The sequence below is a fragment of the Mycotypha africana genome (genome assembly GCF_025528875.1).
Source record: "Mycotypha africana strain NRRL 2978 chromosome Unknown BDF20scaffold_17, whole genome shotgun sequence".
Taxonomy (NCBI): Eukaryota; Fungi; Mucoromycota; class Mucoromycetes; order Mucorales; family Mycotyphaceae; genus Mycotypha; species Mycotypha africana.
In genome coordinates, this window is record NW_026515741.1 from 102288 (window position 1) to 126293 (window position 24006).

General features: G+C 40.1%; 9 protein-coding genes across 9 annotated transcripts; 5 read left to right on the forward strand and 4 right to left on the reverse strand.

Annotated features, from left to right (window-relative positions):
- Nucleotides 1-23: 23 nt before the first annotated feature.
- BDF20DRAFT_840331 (microtubule associated protein-domain-containing protein) lies at nt 24-2352 on the reverse strand (the record flags this gene model as incomplete). The annotated part of the gene is made up of 4 exons (XM_053079374.1): nt 24-1154; nt 1248-1729; nt 1819-1849; nt 1981-2352. The coding sequence occupies 4 exons, from the start codon at nt 2350-2352 to the stop codon at nt 24-26; spliced, it is 2016 nt and encodes a 671-aa protein (XP_052930862.1).
- A 2584-nt stretch (nt 2353-4936) lies between these two features.
- Nucleotides 4937-5620, forward strand: BDF20DRAFT_992070 (uncharacterized protein). The gene is made up of 2 exons (XM_053085367.1): nt 4937-5350; nt 5448-5620. Exon 1 carries the CDS (start codon nt 5110-5112, stop codon nt 5344-5346), a length of 237 nt encoding a protein of 78 aa, XP_052930863.1. The 5' UTR covers nt 4937-5109; the 3' UTR covers nt 5347-5350; nt 5448-5620.
- On the forward strand, nt 5621-7123 carry BDF20DRAFT_901459 (ribosomal protein L1p/L10e family-domain-containing protein). Its single transcript, XM_053082799.1, has 6 exons — nt 5621-5699; nt 5796-5941; nt 6068-6173; nt 6256-6404; nt 6508-6583; nt 6677-7123. Exons 1-6 carry the CDS (start codon nt 5673-5675, stop codon nt 6758-6760), a joined length of 588 nt encoding a protein of 195 aa, XP_052930864.1. The 5' UTR covers nt 5621-5672; the 3' UTR covers nt 6761-7123.
- Nucleotides 7023-8118, forward strand: BDF20DRAFT_901464 (uncharacterized protein). Its single transcript, XM_053082800.1, has 2 exons — nt 7023-7063; nt 7149-8118. The coding sequence occupies exon 2, from the start codon at nt 7419-7421 to the stop codon at nt 7875-7877; it is 459 nt and encodes a 152-aa protein (XP_052930865.1). The 5' UTR covers nt 7023-7063; nt 7149-7418; the 3' UTR covers nt 7878-8118.
- On the reverse strand, nt 8065-10250 carry BDF20DRAFT_901467 (lanosterol 14-alpha demethylase). The gene is made up of 5 exons (XM_053082801.1): nt 10094-10250; nt 9884-9963; nt 9562-9795; nt 9110-9470; nt 8065-8991 (listed from the first exon to the last, which is right to left on the reverse strand). Exons 1-5 carry the CDS (start codon nt 10202-10204, stop codon nt 8236-8238), a joined length of 1542 nt encoding a protein of 513 aa, XP_052930866.1. The 5' UTR covers nt 10205-10250; the 3' UTR covers nt 8065-8235.
- Nucleotides 10251-12156: 1906 nt separating this feature from the next.
- BDF20DRAFT_901468 (microsomal signal peptidase-like protein 12 kDa subunit) lies at nt 12157-13325 on the forward strand. Its single transcript, XM_053082802.1, has 4 exons — nt 12157-12617; nt 12699-12758; nt 12851-12937; nt 13018-13325. The coding sequence occupies exons 1-4, from the start codon at nt 12585-12587 to the stop codon at nt 13114-13116; spliced, it is 279 nt and encodes a 92-aa protein (XP_052930867.1). The 5' UTR covers nt 12157-12584; the 3' UTR covers nt 13117-13325.
- Nucleotides 13326-14242: 917 nt separating this feature from the next.
- Nucleotides 14243-19966, reverse strand: BDF20DRAFT_829796 (uncharacterized protein; the record flags this gene model as incomplete). The annotated part of the gene is made up of 12 exons (XM_053078349.1): nt 14243-14330; nt 14397-14518; nt 14592-14731; nt 14792-15777; nt 15898-16242; nt 16348-17116; nt 17309-17600; nt 17721-18360; nt 18433-19187; nt 19263-19541; nt 19626-19660; nt 19732-19966. The coding sequence occupies 12 exons, from the start codon at nt 19964-19966 to the stop codon at nt 14243-14245; spliced, it is 4686 nt and encodes a 1561-aa protein (XP_052930868.1).
- Nucleotides 19967-20392: 426 nt separating this feature from the next.
- BDF20DRAFT_901485 (uncharacterized protein) lies at nt 20393-21905 on the reverse strand (the record flags this gene model as incomplete). Its single annotated transcript, XM_053082803.1, has 3 exons — nt 21718-21905; nt 21271-21658; nt 20393-21196 (listed from the first exon to the last, which is right to left on the reverse strand). Coding segments are annotated over exons 2-3 (599 nt in total), but the record flags the coding sequence as incomplete, so codon positions are not given.
- A 250-nt stretch (nt 21906-22155) lies between these two features.
- On the forward strand, nt 22156-23928 carry BDF20DRAFT_840339 (uncharacterized protein; the record flags this gene model as incomplete). The annotated part of the gene is made up of 2 exons (XM_053079375.1): nt 22156-22464; nt 22543-23928. 2 exons carry the CDS (start codon nt 22156-22158, stop codon nt 23926-23928), a joined length of 1695 nt encoding a protein of 564 aa, XP_052930870.1.
- Between the last annotated feature and the right edge of the window lie 78 nt (nt 23929-24006).

The following is a 24006-nucleotide window of genomic DNA, read 5'->3' on the forward strand; positions in this document are numbered from 1 at the left end:
ATTGGTTTTTCGCTGTGGACAATTTATTTGACTGTAGACGAAGAGGTTTGCGAAGAGGAAGAGGCTTGCGAAGAGGAAGAGGAAGAGGCTTGCGAAGAGGAAGAACCTTGCGAAGAGGAGGACGGCTGTGATGGTCTCCTTGGTTGGCTATGGGTTGGCTTATCGTATGGACGCTTGAAAACGTGTGGCTTCACTTTGGATGTTTTCAAAGAGGCTTGCGAAGAGGAAGAAGCTTGCGAAGAGGAGGATGGCTGTGATGGTTTCCTTGATTGGCTATGGGTTGGTTTATCGACGGATGGACGCTTGAAGAGGTGTGGCTTCCCTGTGAAAGTTTGCAAAGAGGCTTGCGAAGAGGAAGAAGCTTGCGAAGAGGAGGACGGTTGTGAAGGTCTCCTTGGTTGGCTCTCTGTGGGTTTATCGATGCGTGGACGCTTGACGATGTGTGGCTTCACGGTGGAGGTTTGCGAAGAAGCCGGCGGAGAGGGACCTTTGGACATGGCTTCTGTTGGATTTTCTTCCTCATGATGACGTTTCTTGGCGGCCGATGGGTTTGCAGTAGACGAGGAGGCTTGGGAAGAGGAGGAGGATGCTTGGGGTCTTTTGGAGGATGAGGCAGGTTTAGGATACAAGCGATGGCCTGTGGGAGGAGGAGCATTTTTATAGATCACCTCGGTCAAGTAAGGCGTTTCGCCAATGTAGAAGTCACAACCATGGCAGCCTTCGTATTCCAGTAAGAGAGCCTCCAATTCACGCTCGACCTTTGGAATCTCGGTATTGAAACGTTTACGGGTTCTTTCTTCTCTGAGTAAACGACCAGGGTCACCTCTTGTTCTCTTGTTCAGTAAGCGGGAGGAATCTTTGGTCATGGCTTCGAATTCCTTGAAGTCTTCTTTCAACTTTTTATACTTTCTGACGAGTTCATAGAGAGGAGCATACTTTTGGTATTCTTCCTTGACTTCTTTTGTTTTCTTCTCGATGGCAGCGAGGATGGCTTCAGAGACGTCATCACTGTAGGCAGCAGTACACAATCGACGTTGGGCTTCTGTGATGAACATGAGATCCCAAGTTTCGTGCAAGACCTTCTTGGCATTTTCGATGAATTCACCTAATTTGTCCTTCTTGAGCTGGACATATTTTTGCAAGATGTGTTCAGCCTACACGTAAAATGAAGGGGAGGGGGGATGAGTCACAAGCCCCATATCAAGATGTGTTCTTGTGGGGGTCAATAACAAAAAGGGGGGCTTTACCTTTTCAGCATGGGCATAAGAGCAGCCAGAAGAGAGTTGCTTGACGACTTGTTCTTGTTCAGCAGGTTCGATATTGATTCTGTTCATGATATGAACGACTTCTTCTTTGATCTGCCTGATTCTTGACTCGTGGTGCTGCTTGACCTTGTCTAGGTCTTGAATGCGAGACTCGAAACTTGCTTCTTCTTCTTTGGTGAGCAACTTGACATCACTAAAATGCGTTTGAGAGTTGACCTTCAGGGCACGTTCATCGGTACTTGTCTTGGTCAAAGGCTCCACCTCTTTCAGCAGGTTCACTAAAAGCATGGCAAGTTGCGTGGTAGAAACGAGGCGGTCATCATACTCGTTTTGGCAGCGCTTGACTTCTTGTTCAAGGTCACTAATGGCAGCGACAGACACGTCGTTGCCCACCAATGCAACGAGATCAATCTTGGCGAAACCCTGAAGTGTTTCGTAAAAGTTAGAGATTTGAGACTTGAGGCCTAAAAAAAAAAAAAAAAATGATAAAAAAATGAGTCAGTGACTGGCGGGGGTGAGGGGGGAGGACAGTGGCAGTGCATAAGAAACTTACTATCAACATAGAGTCTCTTTTCATTGTATTCCTATAGAAGCAAAAAAGAAAAAAAAAAAAAAAAAAAAAAAAAAAGGGACGAAATGCCCGCAGAAAAGGTAAATAAAGGGATAAAAGACATAGGGGTTGTTTGTTTGTTTTTCAAAGTCTGGATAAATTTACTTTTTCCAATACTTTATACTCAGCGTGCAATTCATTCAAGTTTTCTCTCAAAGTCTTGGTTTGATCACGAGAAGGAGTACCTGCAGTGTACTGGCCTAAGAGTTGCTTGTGGGTCGTAATCCAGTCGCGTAACTGTTCACATTCACGTTGCATTTTATCATGGACTTGACGTAGGCTATCCAACTGTAACCTATGTTGTTCTTCTAAACGCTCATAGATCGCGTCCAAGACGGATTCACTTTCAGGTACTTCAAGTTGAAGATCATTAATGTGAAGAAGGTAGGTTGACTCATCGGCGATAAGCATTTCAATAAACTGCTTAAGCTGCCTACTGATCGCAGCATGGATGGTGGTTGAGATGATGTTTGTCATTCGAAAAGTGAATTGGAAGAAAGTTTTTTTTCAGTTTAGAGGGCAAGTAGTTCAGATTTAAGAAGAAGGTTTTGTTAGAAAGATAATAAAGAAAGTTTTTTTTTTTTTGAAAAAGGTTAAAGAGATAGACAGAAATTAAAAAAAAAGTGAGCACTGGATTTATATAGACGGGGAAAAAAAAAAAAAAAAACCCTCTCCTCTCTCTCCTGAAAAATGCAATAGTCTCATGTGATCTAGCGGAACTTTATTAACGTTAAATTTTAATTGTTCGCTCAGGAGAGCAACCCTCAGTTGCTCTACACAAAGCACTTGAGAGAGCTATTTCATATTCACTTTTACTACTACTACTTGTTTCTTTCGAAAATAGACTGAATATAGTAGTATAAAAGATAGTTGCAGAGTAGACAGCGTTGATATTCGTTTGGCTTGTTGACACTTGTATGTTCTGGACAAATTACAGTAAATTTTGTGCGACTGAAGAGACGCTATGTTATAGAGCATCGTATTGTATTTACACAACAGTTGTTTGTTGTTGTTGTATCAGATAGTTTTTTTAGCTCAATTTACGCGATTGGTTACATGAATAGCCTTTTTTTTTTTTTTTTTTCCTTTTCCAATCCACAAGTAATGGGGTTACAGTCTATGTCTTGGCTTTGATTTTATAATGAAAAAAGTGCCATGATTTACGTGTTCGTTGCTATGATGTTCCTCGACTCAAATGTGAGGTCTAGACTAAGTGGAAAAGGGTACAGATGGACAGTGATCTTACTCGCTCATCATCCTTTATTTCCAAAAATATACCCACTGTTCCCTTGTGATAATTAATAATGTGTTACACGTTGTTTCGTCAGTCAACGTTAATTGTTTTCTTGCTTACCTATGCTTTTTGTCAACAGAAAAAGTCAATGCACTGCAACACATACCCATCTAAAAAGCCATTTCGTATTCGTTGCGTAGCAATAACTCCATACGAAAATGTCAAAAAACCAAGCAGGATGCATTCAAAAAAGAGGATTGATTTTTTCTGTGCTTGGTAGAATGAAAAAGAGAGTGGGGCTTTGGCGTTCGTCATTGAGGGGGTGTTTGTTGTTTTTACCATTTTAAGAGAGCCAACTTTTTTTTTTTTAAGGTAACCTCCACAATGAAGGCTCTTTGAGTGTAACTCATTTATTCCGTATTCCGTAGCTTATTTTTTTTTCTTTTTTTTTTTACGCTTTCTGCAGATCCTCTTTTATCGAAGCTCTGTACAAAAGGCTAAAATACTCCAAAAAGTAGCTTCACTATGGCCCTCACCACTTGCTTTCCATGAGCGATACAATGCTGTCTGTAGAAATGGGTCAGCCTTATCAAGAACAAACGACCCTCATCCGCTATGCATCAACGTACGCTTGGTAGAGCCTAAAATCCGCTAGAGAGTGAAAATCCTTTGCCAAAAAATTTTCAATGCATGTACTACTTTGTTATCTCATGCGTTCTCCAAGAAAAAAAAAGACAAGCTGTGTTGCTTATCTTTAATACTTCCTTTTATAGATTGGCTATTACGAGACTTCTTCGAGAAAAAAAGCTTGTTGGTGTGCATGCATCGATAAGCCTCTATGGGATAGAATACGACAACTTCTTTGTGAAAGCCATCCAAGACAAAGCAATGGTTCAACAAAAAGAGGCCACGATTGAAAAAATGGGTCAGCTTTTTTTTTTTTTTTTTTTTTTCACCATGCGTTCTCTATCCAACCCGATATGGAAGTTTACTAAAATCAGCCGAGTACACAAATAAACAAGCAATCGAGACTTTCAATACATATTCAGGAGTTTATTTAAGGCTTAGTTACCCCATTCATAGCGAAAGGGTTGTCTTCTATGCGTGGTACGAGCTATTTTCAACCTTAGTATGGAGGGGGGGGGTGTGTAGTCGTACTTGGAATGAAGGAAATAGGAGAGTTTTGACTGGAGTCGTCAAGAGCGTGGGAGCAGCAACAGAGATGACATGTGTGCATTCAGCTGCTGTTTCTATGGGGACGGGTACCCGTCCTCTCGATGTCCATGATGTAGGCTTTGGCTACTGTTACCACTACGTTTGTGGATAAAAAAGAAAGTAAATCCGTTTGAAGAACGACTCTCTTAGAAAGGGTGTTTTGTCCTTTGGAAAAAAAAAGGCTCATGAAGAAAAAGAAAGATTCAAGTACGTCTCATTGCAACTCGAGCATGCACGGGAAGCATTCCGAGCTCAATGCACAGCCAACAAGACTATAAGGAGGCATAGTCAACAAGGACACGACGGAAAAAAAGCCATACAGTATCTCTTTTTGCTGCCAAGAATCTTTACAGGGAAAGCGTAACGATAAGTTCTCTTACAAGACTCAGACGTGTCTTTTTTCTTATCCAAAATCCTTATACCTCTTCACTAAGAGAGCCTTTTGTCCAAAGTCAGCTAAAGTTCATCTCTCCATCTGGGCAAAGTCCAAGGTCTCCAAGAAAGCTGCTGGCCGACTCTATCATGTCAATGCCACTGGCTCACTTGGGAAATGATACATCGACATAGATAATGCACTTCTAGGTTACAAAACAGGTTGTCCTTCTTTTTTATTTCCGGTCTAAACAAGTGAGTTTTATCGTCTTTCTCTTCATTTACTTGATTGTCTATTCAGTATGTCGATATTCCCCTCTATTATAAATGTCTTGAACATTTTTTACAAGAGTTATCAATGCGCGTATGAACATGCGTGCACTTAGTTCAGTGTCCTTTGAAAATGTTTTTCTATGGGTGCTTTTCTCATTCATCACGCGTCCTCTTTTCTGAATGATCTCTCTGCAAAAAAAAAACTCCATCTACGCCGCTGTGATATCACTCGACTTGTTAAAAGAATGTCTCTATTTGCCCATCATGGATTTCCTGTGATATGTTTTTTTTTACTCTTCACAGTGTCTCTTTCTTTCTCTCTTTTCAAAGTCGGGTTTTTCGAGGGGGTTTTGACATCACATCATGCCATCGAATAGAGCGGTAAGAAAAGAAAGCTCAATCGCTTGATTCGGTATGTATTCAGCTCCATCAAAGCTCACAGTTGGGTCCCCCACGACCTCACCCTTTTTACTGACAGATGAAAGAAGAGCCATGTTACGGGAAAAGAAATCCGTTGGCCACGGGCTCTCAGGGCAATTTTTATTCAACTTGTAAAAAAACCCGATCTGCATGAATTGAACGGAAATTTCGTGACTCGAGGCAAAACTCACAGGTGGCTTATCTTTCTCTTTTATTTTCGAAAAAGTGAATCTTTTGGGCAAAGGAATTTATATTTGATTTTCAATAGAAAGAAACAAAACTCATGGTACAGAAAATCGATTGGAAACAGGTATACGTCTATTTCTATTGAAAGACTGTTTGTAAGAGACGGAGCGGGTTGACTGATGCACTGTCTATTTTCTGCTTTGTTTCCGACCTCCTTCAGGCTAAGAAAGCCATCGATGCCTTATATACATTCAACGAATCAAAGCAATCCAACGATTTACTTGACAGTGATGAAGAAAGTGGCATCTATATTCAAATCACAACACATAAAATAATGAACAAAGAAACTACAAAGAAAAAAAAGATGTAAGCTTAGAGAAACAACAGCAGCTACCGTTTGTCACTCTTTTTTTTTTTCTTTTGCGCTGCTTGCCCACCCAATACGAGAGAGAGACGACCTACTGATAACAAAAATGGATTCTATAAAATTAGTGCCTTACCTTGTAAGCCTTTCAAAGACGATTTAGAAATCTGTTACTTTACCAAAGAAAATACAAAGGATGTCGAAGAGAAAGTTAAGGATACCCCTATCAAGAAGGTATGTTTTGTGTGGTTGGGATCTATTCTTTTTCCTTATGAGCTTTCCGTTCACTCTTTCATGCTTTCTTGGTTTGGTTCAGGTCATCAACACGAGAGAATTAGCTACAGTATACAAGTCATTCGAATCAAGAAGAAAATTATTAAACTCTTACGATTTATTTATGGTGGATGATCGAATTGTACATTTGATGCCACCTTTACTTGGCAAGAAGTTCTTTGAAAGAAACAAGTAAGACATTTCCCGGAAAAAAAAAAAAAAAAAAAAAAAAAGACCCAACGATGTATCCCTGTTGGCCTTTGACTCATCGAGTTTCCCCCTCACACTATGTTAGGACGCCTATTGCTTTAAAGCCCACTGGCTCTTTTAAAAATCATATCGAAGCAGCATTGAATGCTACCTATGTCAAGCTAAACAACGGTCTCATCACGTAAGTCGAGAGGGTCTCTTTTTTTTTTTTTTTTTTTTCATTCCAAGCATCAAAGATGGGCTGTTGTACTAACCATTCACTTGTTGGCGGATGGGGTTTATCCCTATTAGACTTGTTTATATTGGTAATTTTGGCATGTCCAAGGAAGACGTATTAAAAAATTATAAAGCAGCTGTACCGGAAATTGTTAACATTTGTGCTCACGAATGGGACCAAGTACAGATGCTGGGCTTGAAATCCAGCTCCTCACCCGTCCTTCCAGTCTATGCAGCCTTCCCTTCTGAGGCTACAGTGAGCAAGGAGGAAAAGACCAAGGAGGAAAAGACCAAGGAGAAGCCAACCAAGGAGAAGCAAGCCAAGGAGGAGGAAAAGCCCAAGGAAAAGCCAGCCAAGAAGGAAGAGAAACCCAAGGCAAAGTTAGCCAAGAAGAAGCTAGTGAAGAAGGCTAAAAAGAATTAGACTTTTGTTGTAATTTATGTCAGTATATACGTATCAATAAAAAAAAAAAAAAAAAAAAAAAAAAAAAAAAAAAAAAAGAAACTTGCGTTGCATCGTCGTTATCAGTTGTATCCAGTCAAACCACTCAATAGCAGAGGGCTGTACACATTCCCTTCACCAGCTAGCAACAGTCTCGGTGAGAAATGCATGTGCCTTTAAAAATGTCATATGTTGAGTTGTGCTACAACAGCTCTTGATTTACGTAAAACATGGGAGTTACTTTAAACTTTGGGTTGGCTTCACTCACCCAAAGGTGAAGATTGCATTCCTCTTTTCCACTCTTTTCCCCGTTGAAAACAGCTTACATTATAACTACCATGGACGCCATGGTGGCTGATCTATTTTCAAAATGGTATACTTATCTTTACCATCATTTTCATCATAAAATGGACTACTATGCACCACCGCCCGATCAATTGTTCCCTAGGATGCGACAGATCATCGACGTGATATCCGCCTACAGTCCACCCATTGTTAGGGTATACTACACTATTCTCAACGCCAATATATTACCAGCTATTATCAACACAGTCTGTCATAGTGACGAAAACAGCTGCAGTGTAAACAGTGAAACAATCAAGACAGTAGCCGTTCTTATTGCCCTTCTCGTTTTATATGCTATTTTTGCGATCGTTTTATTTGTTGTGCGTGGTATCACACGATGCATTCTCGCACTCGTGCGTTTGGGTTCCCTCACAGCTTTATTACTCTTGTTTGCTTGCATCGTCGTGTCTATTGTTTCTGCCACAGCACTGCAAGGCAATAATCCATCGTAGGCTAATGACCCGTCTCTCTCAAGCTCAACTATGTCTTCCCTCCCCCCCTTCTCGCTCAACCCTCCTGTAAATACCTTTACATTCGATCATACACCTTCTCACCACTTTTTCCTCAACTTACCCTTTCCCTGCTCACTGTATGTTCAATCTATCCAATGATATCATTTTATTCAAAAGTGATGGTTGCAAAAAATCAAAAAAAAAAAAAAAAAAATGGTTTTTGAGGAATCAGTCGAGGGAATAAATAATAATAATAATAATGTAGTGTTGTTGGTGTATCATGTTGACTCCTCCGTTCAGTGGATTTTTTTATTTTTTTTTCTGTCAGACAGGTGGGTTCATTCGCTTTTTTCTTTTTTTACTTTCTCCAGGTATACTTGAGGTGAGCGGGTCGTTCAGGTACCACTACCATGGAGGTGTAATCTGACTTGGGCACTTTTCCGTTTTCCAACTCAAAATCAAACATTCTCAACAGGGTAGCCACAATGGTTTTGATTTGCAAGTAACCAAATTGTTCACCAATACAACGATGACGGCCAGCACCAAAAGGTAAGAATGGATTTTTAGACGAGATACCGACAGCACCAAACCCGTAATCCATATTCGCATCATCCCCTGCCTCCATGCCGTGCACAGGATCGTCGAGATCAATCCAACGCATGGGATGGTAGGTGAGAGGGTCCTTGAAATAAAGCTCGTCTACTTGCGTCACGCCAGGAGCGGCACACAGGAAATGTCCTTTGGGAATTTCATGTCCTGTCTTTTCAAAGACGACACCGTTAGGCGCAATGACTTTACGCATCATTTGATAAATGGGCGCGTGGAGACGTAACGTTTCTTTGACACAGCACTCTAATAACGTCAATTCTTTCAAATTATCGTACGTCAGCTCGGCTTGTAAAGAACCCAATTTTTCAATCTGTTCGTCTCGCAGAGCGCGAATGAGATCGGGACGTGCAGAGAGTTCGAGCAATGTCCATGAAGCCGTCGTGGCCGATGTATGCTGACCACCAAAGAGAACCGCAATCATCATGCCAGCGATATGATGATCAGGGACAGGCGTTCCATCTTTGTAAGTGGCGTCCATTAAAGCTTGAAGTAAATCTGCGTTGTTCTATATTCAGGGAGAAATGCGTCAGTCCCTCCTCCACTCTCCTTTCCTCTTTTCGAAAAAAGCCGCTTCCTCCCCGCGGGTGATCTACCCCCCCCCCCCCCACCCATCTGATGCTTACTCTATCATTGTTCTCCTTTCTACGTTGGATGATGCTTGAATAAAGTTCGGCCATTTTTCGACAAGCCTCGTCTCGATGACGATAAGAAGGTAAAGGCAAGTTGGGAAAGACAAAGTTGATCGGTTGAAATCCTTGATCCAGGTCGTAATACAATTTGGCGACACTGCCATCGAGATTAGCACGGATTTCTTTCCCCATCAAACAACGTGAAGCTGTGCAAATGATCAAGGATCCAAACGTATGATAGGCGTCGAAAGTACCACTAGGCTTTTTGAAATCTTGAAAAAAGTTTTCCACCTCTTCTACAATCATGGGCACATGTTTGCGGAAGGACTCTGAATTCAAACCTGCCTTGATGAATCTAGAAAGGCGGGGGGGGAGGGAGTATAGAGGATGAGAGCCCATGGGCGCGAATGACTCGATTTTTTTTTTTTTTTTTTGTCATCACTTGCCTCTTCTGTTCTAAAAACAAATTGTGAGGTGCATCATACACAACTTCGGGCCCGAAAACATATTTCGTCATATCATTGTAAGCTTCGGCAGCCGAGGATAGATTCTGCTTGGAATTGAAAACAAATTGGTTGCCATCCGCACCCAATAATACAGTCACCTTCTTGCCCACCATATGGAAAGTAAACACGTCTCCATATTTCTTTTGACATTTTTGTAAGAATTGAATAGGATTTCTAAAAAAAAAAATAATAATTGTTTCAGTTCAAACACCACCGGAAAAGCGGTCCATTGTTTTCTCTTCACTACCCCACACTACTTTACATTCCAAATTCAATGGCATTTCCCATAAATGGTATCCATGAAAAAACGACAGGTGGCGCCTTTGAGTTCTTGGGACCAAACTATGAAAAAAAAAAAAAAAAAAAAAAAAGAAACAAGTCGTTCAACTACATTGTCTGATGGAACAGCCCATACGTGTTCTTTGAAGGTTGGTTTTTTTTTTTTTTTCCCTGTTTGGACCCATTGTTTTACCAGTTGATTCGCTATATTGAGGATGATATAGAGTGTAGTGGCCAAAAGAACATAGGTGATACATGTTGAAAGAGGAGGTAAAGAGGAGATGAGTGTTGAGATGACCGCCATCTTGAGTTATAAACGATTGAAAATGTAAGAAACTAAAGAAAAGGAGTGAAAAATCATTGACTTTTTTTTTTTTTTTTTTTTTTTTTTTTTCTGATCGGAAAGCATACCACATGAAGCTGCTCTTGGGTCCGCTCGTCGTCAATGTAACCGAATCTTTCAATAATGAATCCCCGCAAATCAATTTTGTATGACACAAATACTACATAGAATGCACTTGTTTCTTTCTGATCCTCTCCGACCATTGAACTGCCATTGTGATGCAGGGGGGATGTTTTGAGAAAATTGAATGGTGCAGTTGTTTGTTTGGGTATAAAACAAAGCCAACAGTAAGAACGCAAGTAACGCATTGAGCAATGACACTACAAACACCAAAAAGACGGGTGCAAATGTGTAGTACTATAGCTAGATGGGAGTCTATTGGGAGGAAAACATGGATTCTAGAGGGTATCTTCTGGATTCATGACTTGGAGGTGTTGAATTCTTCTTCTTAGAACATACAACACTGCAATGGATCGAGATACGAGAAATGATGGATCCGCCTCAATGGTTGCACCAAGGCCTTGTGTTGAAGAATCTTTCACAAAAATAAAGAGTATCTATCCATACGATATGGCCTGATTCCTTATCTCTAGAGTACATAACATGACAAACCTATCAAAAAAAAAAAAAACAAAAAAAAACAACAACCACCATGAACAGCTTTATATCTGTAGTTTACACATAAACATTGAAAGGTGCTGTTATAGCAGCCCCACAAATAAAATATCGTTTCCGTAAGCTTGTTTTCTTTTTCTTATCATTGTTATAGGGTATGAAGTTGTACTTTTGAATATATATACTGTAGTCTCGTCTGTCTCTCTTTGCTATTGCAGTTGATCCTATTGGCAGAATTGGCGTGCTCCGTCAATGGCAATCACTCTTCTCTGGAATTTTCTTTCTGTTACTCTATTTCATCTCCATGTTCTTTTTCCATTCCTTGTTGCCAATAACATCTTTAGGAACTCTAATAAAATTTGGCTAGGCGTGCTATTGAGTAGATTTCATTTTTTACATATGAAAACGTAAATGTATCATGCCCAAATGGCTGCTTCATCTAGTCGTTGTTCCAAGTGAATAAGAAATTCACTACCCTAAAGCAACAACAGCAGAGAGAAACCCTAAAATCAAAAGTTAGAAAGAGTACTTGAATACATTCCGATCACCAGTCTCTCTATATCACAGAAACGTGTACTTTCTCAAGATGATCAAACCGCACATAAAGTGGTAGATGAATACCGGCGGCTAAAGTAAACTACACTTTTTAACGACAGTATCATGTCATTCATTGCTACGTTGTCTTTTTTTTTGTCTTTTAAACCGAAACAAAGAGATGTGGATGTTGGAACTCAAAAAGTGAGTAACACCTATTACATCGCTAAGAGCACAGAAAGGGCCCCTTATTTCTTTGAGGATAGCCAAAGCAATCAGGTTCAGCGGGTGCACTGTTGGGAAATGATGAAAAACAACTTGAAGGCATGAAAGAAAAGAAACACGAAAGGAGAAAAGGAAAACAAACGTTTCATTGTTTACTTTTACAGATGTATCAAGTATAGCCTTTCTTGCTCTCACATTGACCTCATCAATCATTATTATTGAAGCTCTATTGGCTGCTTTGAGGCTTTCAAAACGACCTGATTTATCACTCTGTGCCAAAGTTTATCTTTTGTTTCGCTATGCGACGGCCATTATAACGCGTTCATAAATCACTTTTTTCAAGGATGAGAACTTGACGGGTCTCATTCTGACGTTTACAATCAAGTCATGCAATGTTAGCCATGCAGCAACTTTCCTCTGTAGCGGCTGCCTCAGAGGATACCAAGTATCAACTTTTCTATACTCAGAATAGCTTTCATTGAAAGTAAAGATTGCCTATAAGAGAAGGCCTAAGAGGATGCCGTTCTACTGTTGTAAAAACCGACACATGGACCAATAACAAACATATAATATGAAGGCACTGCTCTCTAGGCTGACAATGGCAAGATTCACTACAAGCTATTCTTCTTCGTATTCCTTCATTCGCAGCTTGTGTACTTTAAGCGAAGAAAAGGAACTAGATGTCAACGAAAAAAATGAAAATTTGGCTTCTTCAACAATGATTCAAATCTTCTGCAGCAACCTATGGAAGCTCTAAAGAAAAACAAAAAGGCGGTAAGTGTAATGAATGTCAAAAATTATCCTTGAATTTTGAAATAATGCATTTGATGTTCCTGTTTTTTAAGAAAAAAAGGAGGAAAATTCACGGCGTATCTTGTTGGCATTGGTCGATTTTCTTATTCCTCTTGTTACGGCATTATTTTTGTTACTGCAAACACTTATACCTCTTCATCTAAAGAATTACACAATGTCACTGAGCGAAGTATTGGAATGCACAATTGTAAATCCTAATCCACACATCAACCAACAAAAATATTATCCATTCACCTGCGTTTCTGACAGAGCTGGCTATTTTATGTAGGATTTCGAAGGTCAAAAACTAGCAGAGCAATTGACATATATTCTGCTGATCGTCACTAGTGTGAGTAGTAGAAGAGAAGTCAACTCAAGAAATCACAGTGATGTCGCTATAACTTTTTTTTTTTTTTTTTTTTTTTTTTTTTGCGAGCTTAGTTTGCTAGCTTTGTAACAGGTTACCTTATGGCTTCTATGCAGTTATCTTTATATATCTTTTTAGCAGGCTGCATCCTTACAAGTCTGGTAAGCGCGTTGTTTTTTTTCAGACAATAGAATTCATGCAAGGCCAAAAACTAATAAACAAACCTTTAACTTTTTACTAGGTCGTGCTTCCACCTTGGCCGATGTATAATAAGCATCCTCAACTATTTATTCAAGACAAAAGCAGCGATTCTACAAAAATACAAGTCAAGAAAGAATAGTCATAGCATTTAAACAATAAGAAAATAAAAAAAGAGGAATGTTGCATGCCGGAAGAAATTTGTTTGATATTGATCTAGTAATGCATTCATAGTCAGGATCCACACTTACAAGCCTTTTACAGTTACTCTTACAATAATAGTTTTGAAAAATCGTTTTTTTTTTTTTTTTAGTATTCCTTGGTTGCTAACAACCAATGACATCTTTGAACGTATGAGGGACATAACTTCAACTTGAACTGTTGAACAGAGTATTATTTCAAAAAAAGACAAAGCTTTGAATGTGTGGGCATTCTAGACATTTTTTGGCGCCTGAAAACTTATTATATGGCGCCGCGAAAGTATATCATCTATTGTCACTTCCGGGACTGCCTCATGAAATCAAACGAAGGATGCATTTTTAAACAAAGACAGACTTAGCATTCGAACGGTCTCTGCCATTTCACACACTAAAGGATGCCATCCATTTTCTATTTTATCCAAATATTCTCTTTTTTTACTAAGCTTATTAAATGGTTCCTATGGAGTCGAAGGTGCTAAAATAGGCTATCAAGGGTCTCTCGTTACAGCTGTTCTCAAGAATGAAGCTTGGATGCTGGGTACCATAAGAATGTGCGAAATAAATTATAAACATCATACAATACATGTCATCGTTTTCTTTATACAAAACATGATTCGCTTTGAATATCTCTAAAGCTTTCGGTCTCGCAAAGCAGACAAAAAGCTATTCAACCGATCAGTACTCATTTACATTTCTGGTTTTTTGAGGTCGTCCATTGTGTAGAATTGATCAATTTGAGAAAGCCAGTCTTTCATATCATCAAAATGAGCTGCTTGAAATAGATACGCATTATTACTTGTATATACTTCGAATACAAAGTTCCTCTACAGGAAGTGGAATGATGGTCAGGCCAAGTCTTCCACCTGATTTTTCTTTTCCATAACAGTCTTTACGCTTCCCTACCTGTAGCAACTTTACCAAGTCAGGTTTATAGTGCACACTGCCTGAAGTGAGATTCAAAACACCCACTTCTTCTGTCTCTGTTTGATCATTGTATAGAATTAAAAACGGCCTAAACAGTTTTGAAAATTAAAACAAAGAAACCGCTGCCAATGAATGGATCAAAATTTACCTTCGAAGAACAAGCCAGCGATTGAGCCAGCTTTGACTCGCATTCTCCATAAACAATAGATGGCCTTTTTTGGTTACAGTATCACTATCATCAAGTCAATGAGAATTTCTAAAAACGTGTTTTGGTCTTGGTGTTATGAAGAAAAGTTACCTGGGGTATACTTGTTGGATGTGTGCGAGTAATTTTACCTTTGTGAGCTCTTCGTTGTTGTTGGTTCCAGTACTGGTTGCACTTGGTGAGGATAGATTGGGGGGATCTTGATTTAATACAATCTACAAGTGTTTGGAAGTATCCACTTTGTAAGACGCGTGTTTCATTGCTTCTATTATTATAAACTTGCCGTACCTCTTCTTGCTCTCCAAACTTTCTTTGCCAAAGATCGATTACTTTTAGTAGCAACTTCTTTTCATCCATAGGTGATAACTTACGCTTTTCCGGAAGCTTTCTTAGTAGAGAGCTTTCTGCAGCGTTTGTTTTTGGTTGATCTACTCTTATTGGAGAATCCGAGTAACTATGTTGTATCATTTTTGTCTGCGGGTGATCACGTAAAAGCATAGATTGTCTGAATGAAGCTACCTCTTCCCGAAATAACATTTGCTGTCTTGCTGCTTTATACTCATTGATAAGCGAAACACCTTTTGGCACCCAAGCACCTATATATTCTTCACCGCGTACATATCTTTTGGATGTATCCAGTCTCCACAAATCCTTTACATTCTTTGCTATTCTTGGTTTCAGCTCAACTGTGAACAGGACGCTTGCTTTATTCATTATTTTTGTAGCGCTTCCATACTCTTTCACATGGCCACTGCCTGCTAGTAGAAATTGCTTAAATAATGACGACGGAGATATCGAGGATGCTAACGTCTTATCCCTTGCATCCATTTGTAACATAATATTTGTACTAAAAGTGAGAGGTGTGTCGCTTTTCTCCTGGGTAATCTGCCATGTTAAAGTCATACACACATGTTTGCCACTCGGTGTTGTACGGTCAAGTTGCAGAGAGTCGTGAAGTGAGCTATCCCAAGCGCCCTCCACCGTCAATGTCGATGTGTTTCTCTGTCCAAGAAGTGTTTTGCTTTTCTTAGGCAGCAAATTAATATTCACAAAGGATGCGTCTTCATCTGATAACACCTCTGCTTCTTCTTGCTGTTGTTGTTGTTGTTGTTCCGACTTGATTGTTATCCAACGAATATTGCCCAGCTTCAAATTCTTTATCTCTTTCCAATTCAGTCGGCTGCCCGAATCGTGCAAAAGTGTCAACGAAATACGTCTTTGCAGTCCTTGACGTAAACAAAATAGATAATGCGGCTTTTTTGTTTCATGACTTTCGTAATGCAATACCTTGACCGGACAGTACTCTCCCTGTGAATTCAACTCTCGAATTTGAATCCACGCAAGTATGTCATGACGCTCTCGCATCAATATACCATTATAAGTATGCTGGTCCGTTGAAAAGTTTCTTAACAAGGGTACTCTTCTGTTCGATGACAAGTTACTGTCTGTCCTTTGGGGCTGATGGCTGTGCTGTCTTTCATTCTTCAACTCAATCGGCCGATGATGGAAGGTATTACCATTACAGGCATACGAGCCGCTTTCTGAAATCGTTCTATTATCGCTAGGTATGTTCGATTCGTCTATGAGTTTGTACAGATATTGTTCTTGCATGCGTCCATGGATTTCAATGGTAAGGCCTTGATTCAGAATGACATCCATCATATTGCTGGTAATATTGATGGACAAAGTCTGACATTGTCCAAACTCAATCACGCTGCCCTCTCCAAATCCGCTCACAGGATCCGTTTGATACATTTTATCTGCTGGTGATAGCCTTTCGACATTCCCGAAGGATGAGAGTCTAAACTGTGCGTGAACTTGCGTGAAGTCAGATTCATTGATGCCCTTTAGTTCTTGAATGCGTACTTCAAACACTTGCTGCTGACCTGTATGTAAGAGATACTTTTCACTCAGAGCACGTTGTTTCAGTAAACCACGCCTTAAAAGTAAGCTAGTAGAACTGGGTGATGCATCGTGTCGCGGTGGTGGCTGCGATTCCTGTGGTTGTGATGGCGCTGTGGAAATTTGCTTTCTAGAAATAGACCTAGCAATCGGTGTAATCATCACGCGAACTTGTCCCATGACTCTTCCACTGTTTCTGCAGTAAATATCCACATAGTTATCCGCGTGTAGTTGTACTGTCAAATTTTGCAAAGGCACCCGCGCCAAGCCTATCAATGCGTATCGAGGGCACAGTATTTCATGGAACGGATCTTCGCGGTTAAAGTGCTGTTGCGTCAAAAGACTTTTGTTGTTGTCCTCTGCATAATCGTAAATCTTGTGCATTTGTTGCAACCGTCGTTTCAGTTTGGCAATCGACCATATATAGGTGGTGCAATGTAATTTGTCAATGACTTGAACAGCTAGGCAAGGCTTTGGGTCAGCTAACAGATGGGCATCATTATAACTATTGATTGATCCTTGATATAAAACACTCGATGTTGGCTCCCAAAAGGATGGATGGCTGGCAGAAAGATCGTCATGCACTACAATAAACTGATAAATAACACCCTTTTTCAATTCTCTTGCCATGACATTGGCCTCTTTTAACAATACGGCATGTACTAGACAATCTTCTGCCATTTTCACGTATCTTAGTTTACGCCACTTTTCAATTACCCATCGCTGTAGGGCCTCTGGAGCATTCTTTGCGTTGTAACCGACATGCAAATCATCCGAACTCAGTTGTGTTCCTGGGGGGAGATGGGCAGAAATTCTTTTGATTTTAGATTCATAGGCCTTTTTTTGTTCCTCCAATGTTCGTTCCATTTGTTGTTTCATCAATGCATATTTGGTTGCCAGTACTGCTTTTTCTTTATCTGACTCGCTTGAATTAATACTCAATGACTCAATCAATCTTATTTTCTCTTCATATTCCTGTTTCTGAATATCGAATCTCTGTTGCATGTCTTTTATCGCTGCACAAAGAAGCTCCTCCTTTTCCTCTTTGATTATTGTTGAGAAGGAGGACAGGCGATCTTCTTTCGTATTGTCTTGGAATTCACTGAACATGGCATCTGTTTTACAGATACTAGTAGCAGTTGAACTGACGGAAGCTCGAGGAATAATGTTACTGTCAATTGAATCCGAATAGAGACTGTTACTGTCTGAAGATAGTCTGTCTTTATTACGAGATTCGCGAATTTTTGTGATGCCATCCGACAATTGCTTTAAGTCCTCGTCCGTCATTTTTGTGAGGTCGGCGTTTCCCTGACTTCCAAAGTTGCGAAGTGCTTCATTATGGGCAAAGTTCCAATCGATGATGTCCGGTGGGTGTGAATAATAAAACTTGCTGCTCTCGCTTGCAAGGCTACTGCTTGTAGGAGATCCACACGTGTAGGTAGAGTGAGTTATGTCACCTTTTATATTGCTCGAAGCTATTAAAAGCGGTGTTGCATCTGCGTGATGAAGGGTCACGTTACTATCGTCGCATTTCTGCAATAACTTTAGCTGTTGCTGTTGATGATCTCTCTCCCTTTTGACCTCGTCTGGATTATTGAAACGAAACAAGTGTTGCAGTCCGGATCCAAATATGATTCTGTATCCACTATGCAATACCTTTGGCTCGCTTATACGAAGACCGTTGACAAGTGTTACAGCTTGTTTATTCGGGTAAATTGTAACAGTACGTCCGCCATTAGTGGTAGCATATCCATTGAGGTGCCTGATTTCCTGATCTTTCTTGTTCGTATTGCTAATATCCTCCTCCAGTGGAAGATTCTCAAAGTAGCAATGTTCATCAGAGATCTCTGAGCCACTCAGTCGAATATCCGCTGCGACCTGGCTCCCAAGTCTACCTACACGAGTGATACCAGGCTTGATTTGATACATTAAACATTCTGTCATTAAAGGATCTTCATTCAGATTGATCAAGTGAACAGTTTTAGGAGCATAGATGCCCATATTATCTTTTTCTACTATCACACCCAATGCTTCTAATGCTTTTTCTCGTTCCGCATGGATGGCTTCCGTTCTTTTCATCTTTTCCTCCCATGTTTCATTGACGGTGGCTAAAAGTTTTTCGGACGTTTCTAACTGTTCCATGAGCTCTTCTTTGCTTACTATATTGCCGTGGATGGCAGAGAACCTATCTTGCTTCTTTTGTACTGCTGCTACTGCCACTGCTGACGAGGCAAATGCTGGAGATTCTGGCGAAATCAATAGCATGGGCGAAACGGAAGACTCCCTGATAGAAGAGTTTCTGGATGATGTTCGACTACTTCCAAACGACTGCCTTCGCGTTCGCTGTTGCAGTGTGATTCTCTCTAGCACTTCTTCGGGAACGTAAACCTTCAATGTATCTCTTAATGCTTGAAGTTCTTCTTTTAATTCACGGATCAAGCGAGCGTTTGGATCTTCATTGACGATAGGCTTGTTCTTGATATGCTTGGCTTGATCGGCATAACGTAACGTACTCAATGTTTCTTCATAGTCCGTGGGTGAAATGGTGGCTATCATGGTGGTCTTTGAGTTACCACCCAGGGAGTCTTTTAACAGCCATGTGAGCACAGAATCTCTGTAGGGGATAAAAATCGTTGTACTAGGGCTGGCACTTTTACCACCGGTGAATGAAGCTCTTCTTTTTGCTGTACTTTTCATTGTAGAGGTAGATTGTTCTGCAAGAGCTGCAATCACCTTGCCTAGAGTGGCTAACGATTTGTTAATGTTTGCACCTTCTTTCAGCCGAATACCGGTAGCGCCTGTGCTATTCACTCTTTCGCTGCCTGCTAGATCTACGAGACTAATACGAGCCACCTTTCCACTATTTTTGTTTGATTTTTCAGACTTTTCTTCTGGATTTGCCAATGAGGTTAGGAATATAGTAAAGACAGCATGCGATCTTGACGATGTTTCGTTCATTTTAGTAGCAGCCACTGTCCTCGCCTAAAAGTAAAAAGGTATTTTTTTTAATTCAAAAACATGCACGATGTCCCATCTGAAGTGACAACACTTTTTTACCTGGTTTCCTTCGTGAATCAATTGTTCCATATCTTTATAAGAGCTTACGATGAGCCTTGCTAGGTCTTCCACATACGGACCTATGGTTGGATGCTCTCTCACCTTTAGATTTCCTTTGTTTCCTGGGTTCAGGAGGTCGCGCACTTTTTCATTGTAAATCTCCAAGTAGGACACCTCGACTTGAAAGTGGAGAGATCCCTTTTTTGACAAAAGAGCAATTCGTTCAAAGAGCTCCTGGCATATACGAGGGATAATGCCCTTATCTTGACCATAACCCATCTGTATATATGTAAAAAAAGAGGTGAGACTGAGCAGCCAGGAGAAAGGGCAGCTTTGTTGCATCCATGAGTAACAACAACTCACCATAGTATATGATTTTCCTGAACCCGTCTGCCCATCTACACGTAATGCAATCAATTAGTTTCAAAAGTAAAACGTAAGCTAAATGGATACGAAGCACTTTTTTTACATGCAAATATGCAACAATTATAGCCGTCAAATGCGTGATTCAACAGATCTCTTCCAATATCATTATAAATATGTTCCTGATCTGCATAATTGGCATCCGATTTTTCTGCCGACCAATAGGATTTATCGAATGTGAACGCTTTGATAATATTGGGATTCTTATCTCCAGTTTCTTGCAGGCTTGATGATGTTTTGTTGGCCTTTGGCCTGGATAAAATGGTTTGATTACCCTCCATAGAGATAAGATGCGTAGCATTTCTCGAGATCTCTATTCAAAAAGTTGGAACATACGTAGTTAGAAATGGATGCATCTATCTTGGAATAAACAAAGGACGAACTACCTTGTGTATTCAAAGGTCGACAGCGAACCACAACTTTAATATTGCCGCTCATTTTACTGGGAAAGAGTCTTTCAATACCCTAATCCTGTCGTTTCAAAGACTTGAAAGAATATACCACTTCTTTTATATTGGGTTAAACTCAGCACTCGTTCCAATGTTCGATAGGAGTGTAATTAATGTTTTTATTTCTCGCTAGTGTATCACTAATGTTGGTGTATACTTATTAATTTGACAGAAATAATGCGTCCAATGAGGATATATGTAAACGAGTAAAAAAAAAAAAAAAAAAAAAAAAAAAAGAAAAAGAAAAATAGAGATAAAGGGGAAAAGTGAAAGGAAATCCCTCAAGAAGTTTAAAGACGAAGAACAAAACAAATACAGCGCTCTCTCACAAACGATACGTGTGACGTACAAGCCGCAATTGTTGAACTGCATGTGATATATTATTGTCGACCGTTGCTTGGAACATTTAGCGTGCTGAATCTCTTTTAAATCCTGTTGTAATTTTACTGTGGCTGATATTGTTGCACAGAGCAACGATGGATACTTATAAATGATACGTCAATTTTTCGTAGAAACAATGGAAATGATGCTAGTTTCAAGCGAACAGCGTGCGATTTCATTTATTCAACGAAAATTAGTTAGCAAGTGGTATATTAAAGTAGAGATAGGTTACTCATGTGTTTGCTCAATGAAATCTTGGATGCTTTGTCTGACTTCCATGATAAGCTTGATGTCTTCATGCGTTGATTTAAGGGGTATACTAAGGTCTCTCATCTCATCCAAAATAGTCTGTAGCTCTCTCTTTTCTTCCACGAGATAGTTCTGATCATCGCCTGGTGCTTGCTGTAATTGCTCATCCATATCCATTTTATATTCAATCGTATCAATCACTCTGTTCAAATGATTGATATGTTTCATCAGCTGGTTCTTATCCTCCAAACGATTGAGATCCTGTTCTTGTTTGAATTCTACAGCCTTTCTCATGTTGTCCAGCTCGTGCTGGGTCGTTTCTTTGAGTTGGTCCACATGCCTGCCTGTTTTGATATAAAGGTATTTGTACTGTAAATATTTGGCGGCCAAGTAAAGCTGTTTATCGGCATCGGTATCGTCCTGTTGCGGATCCTATTATCAGACCGATCATGTAGGTTAATACCAGGATTTTTTATGACGATGTTCATTTTAAGACCAGTCATTACTTGAGACATAGATAGCCTGCTATCGTAGTTACTATGTGTATGGTAACTGGATAACTTTTTGTTGCTGGCGAGTTGTTGGGAAAGGCCATCGTGTAGTTTTTGACGCTTCCCATCCCGCGTCGACGATAAAGATGACGGATCTGTAGACATTCGTTTTGAACTGTATTTATGAGCAGCAGAAGCCGTTGATCTCAAATAGCCTGGTACTGCTTGTTGCTGACTTGATCGACGGGCTTTCCTTGGTAGTAAAAAGAACAATGAGACTCTTTGATTCGAGTGCTTTTACTGTTCGTTGCCATGAAGAGGGTGGCTCTGTTTACCTTCGTATGCTTTACTTTTCTTTGCTGCTACTGCTGCCGAAGATTCATATGTTGGTCTATGTTTTGGTCTAATTGCAGATTAAGAATAGTATTCAGGGCATCTGTTTTGCTGGTTTGCACATCTTACATTTCCATTGGGTCTAACTTTTTGAAAAATATTTTTTGGATAACATTAGCGCATGAAAATGAAAGCCTTACAGTGCCTCCTTTGACTTTGGACATTTTCAGATTCAGTTTTCATCCCGCAAAAGTTACAGAAAAAAGAAGGGCCTAATTTTGTACCCCTAGTATTTGCCCCAGGTTTTTTTTTTTTTTGACATCTTGGTGAAATAGATCTTGTTTCAGGACTCACGATGCATCGCCACGTCTTTACAAAAGTTTCACGCCAAGCTAATAAACGGTGGATAAATCCAAGTAAATAGTTCTCTCTCTCTCTCTCTCTTCCTATTGACAGAAAAAAAGGTGCTACATTTTATTTGTTGCTTGACTGACCCAGCTTTTCTATTTAGATACCATCTTTCTTCGTAGAGAATCCACTGTAGCAGCGTCCACAGGCCAACACGGAATGCATAGGCCTCCACCTATGGTGACAGCCACTCATCCTACAGCTCCGTTGACTTCATTTAATCAACGATTAATGACCGAACTACGCGCAAAGAAATACAGGCACCAACCTCATAGATTAGTGCGAAGCGTTAAAAATATCATTAGTGAAATTAAAGAGCAAAAACTCAAATTTGATCAAACGACCTATAATTGTTTATTGACAGCTCTTAAGCAAGACCAAAATGTAAAGGAAATACTGCAAACATTAGAGGAGATGGAAGAACAAGGCGTTCCACCTTCCATAGAGAGTTATCATATTGCATTAGAGGTAATGGATACATGTAGAGAGTAGGACATGAAAAAAAAAATAAAATAGAAAAGCTAAACTCGTTGTATAACCCAACAGACAGTGGGAAATGCAAAATGCATTGCGCTTATGTTTGATTTGAAAGATGCAATGATCAAACAAGGCATTCAACCTACCAGCCACACCTACCATATCATGATTAAAAGTTTATGCTATGCAGATAGTTTAGAAGAAGCGCTGGATGTATTCCATTCACTTGGGCAGCCATCCACCACCACAGATACCACGGCTGCGACAATAGAGCCTTCTCCTCTGACGTATACTCTTTTGATACAAGCCTGTTTACGTGTCCATCATGTGGGTACAGCTTACTCACTCTTACAACAAGCCGAATCCAAAAACGTCATCCAAGATGCCATGGCGCAAAGTCGAATCTACATGAATGTATTAAGGGCGGGTGCCGATGCGGATCGACTCGATATGGTGAATCATTGCTGGAAAAAGGCAATTCATGAACAAAAATCCCGACCGGATGAAGGCGTTTTGTTAAACACCTCCAGAGTAGCAGCCAAGTATGGTCAACCGACGTTAGTCACGGATATTATTCGTACGCTTGGTGCTCATGGTTATCCTTATAAAGAGCATTACTTTACGCCTTTAATGGAAGCTTTTCTCAACAGCACTAAAAATTCCTCCTGGCTGTCTACCAACAAAAGCAACAGCAGCAACAGCAACAGCAGCAGCAGCAGTAGCCATGAGGATCAACAGGAGGTGGACGCGGATGAAAAAGACCTACCGTTTGTCAAGAATTTAAAGAATGCTTTTCAAGTGTTGGACATTATGCGTATTTCCGGCATTACACCTACCATGCGTACGGCGCAACCCATCTTAACGTACCTTCGTGGCAATGTCAAGAAAGTAGATGCCGCCTATTTCGTGTTGGAAGAAATGCGCAAGAAAGAAAACAGAAACATTGATGTGACAGCTTTCAATGTGGTGGTCGCCGCTTGTGCTCAATTGGGCGATATGGAGCGTACGATTGCGACGTACCGTGAAGCGTCTCATTTGGGAGTGACGATTGATGTGGATACATGTAACGCTGTGTTGGATGCATGTATCTCTACGGCCATGAAGGGCATGGGCACGATTCTTATTGAAGATATGAAGAAGGAAGGCATTCAGCCCAACATGGAGACGTATACCAAGATGATTGAGCTCGCATTGACACAGCGAAATTATGAAGATGCGTTTGTGTATCTTGAAGAAATGAAGGGGTATGATATTGTTCCACCCCAAAGATGCTATATGAAGTTGGCACAAAAGTTGGCAAGGGAGAGAGATCCTCGGTTCCACATGGTGATTGAAGAATTGGATACGTATGGCTACAAGATTAGCAACGAAAGGGTGAAGCAGTTATGGAATAATACCCCTAATGACAATGAGCCACCACGACGACAACAAAGATCTCGGCGTTATCAAGATTAATTGTACATACATAGCACGTTAGGTTTAATTATATATTTTATTGTAGTTATATAAATTCATGTAGAGAATTTTCTTTTT

Bases quoted from the DNA above. Each gene is read 5' to 3' on its own strand.
- BDF20DRAFT_992070 (XM_053085367.1), top strand. From the start codon at position 5,110: ATGGGTGCTTTTCTCATTCATCACGCGTCCTCTTTTCTGAATGATCTC.
- BDF20DRAFT_901459 (XM_053082799.1), top strand. From the start codon at position 5,673: ATGGTACAGAAAATCGATTGGAAACAG. The intron at 6,405-6,507 runs GTAAGACATTTC...ACACTATGTTAG, and splicing joins AAGTTCTTTGAAAGAAACAA to GACGCCTATTGCTTTAAAGC. The intron at 6,584-6,676 runs CTAAACAACGGT...TGTTGTACTAAC, and splicing joins TGAATGCTACCTATGTCAAG to CATTCACTTGTTGGCGGATG.
- BDF20DRAFT_901464 (XM_053082800.1), top strand. From the start codon at position 7,419: ATGGACGCCATGGTGGCTGATCTATTTTCAAAATGGTATACTTATCTT.
- BDF20DRAFT_901467 (XM_053082801.1), bottom strand. From the start codon at position 10,204: ATGGCGGTCATCTCAACACTCATCTCCTCTTTACCTCCTCTTTCAACA. The intron at 9,964-10,093 runs GTAAAACAATGG...TTTTTTTCATAG, and splicing joins TCAATATAGCGAATCAACTG to TTTGGTCCCAAGAACTCAAA. The intron at 9,471-9,561 runs GCAAGTGATGAC...CCGCCTTTCTAG, and splicing joins TTGTTTTTAGAACAGAAGAG to ATTCATCAAGGCAGGTTTGA.
- BDF20DRAFT_901468 (XM_053082802.1), top strand. From the start codon at position 12,585: ATGTCACTGAGCGAAGTATTGGAATGCACAATT. The intron at 12,618-12,698 runs GTAAATCCTAAT...TATTTTATGTAG, and splicing joins AAGTATTGGAATGCACAATT to GATTTCGAAGGTCAAAAACT. The intron at 12,938-13,017 runs GTAAGCGCGTTG...ACTTTTTACTAG, and splicing joins GCTGCATCCTTACAAGTCTG to GTCGTGCTTCCACCTTGGCC.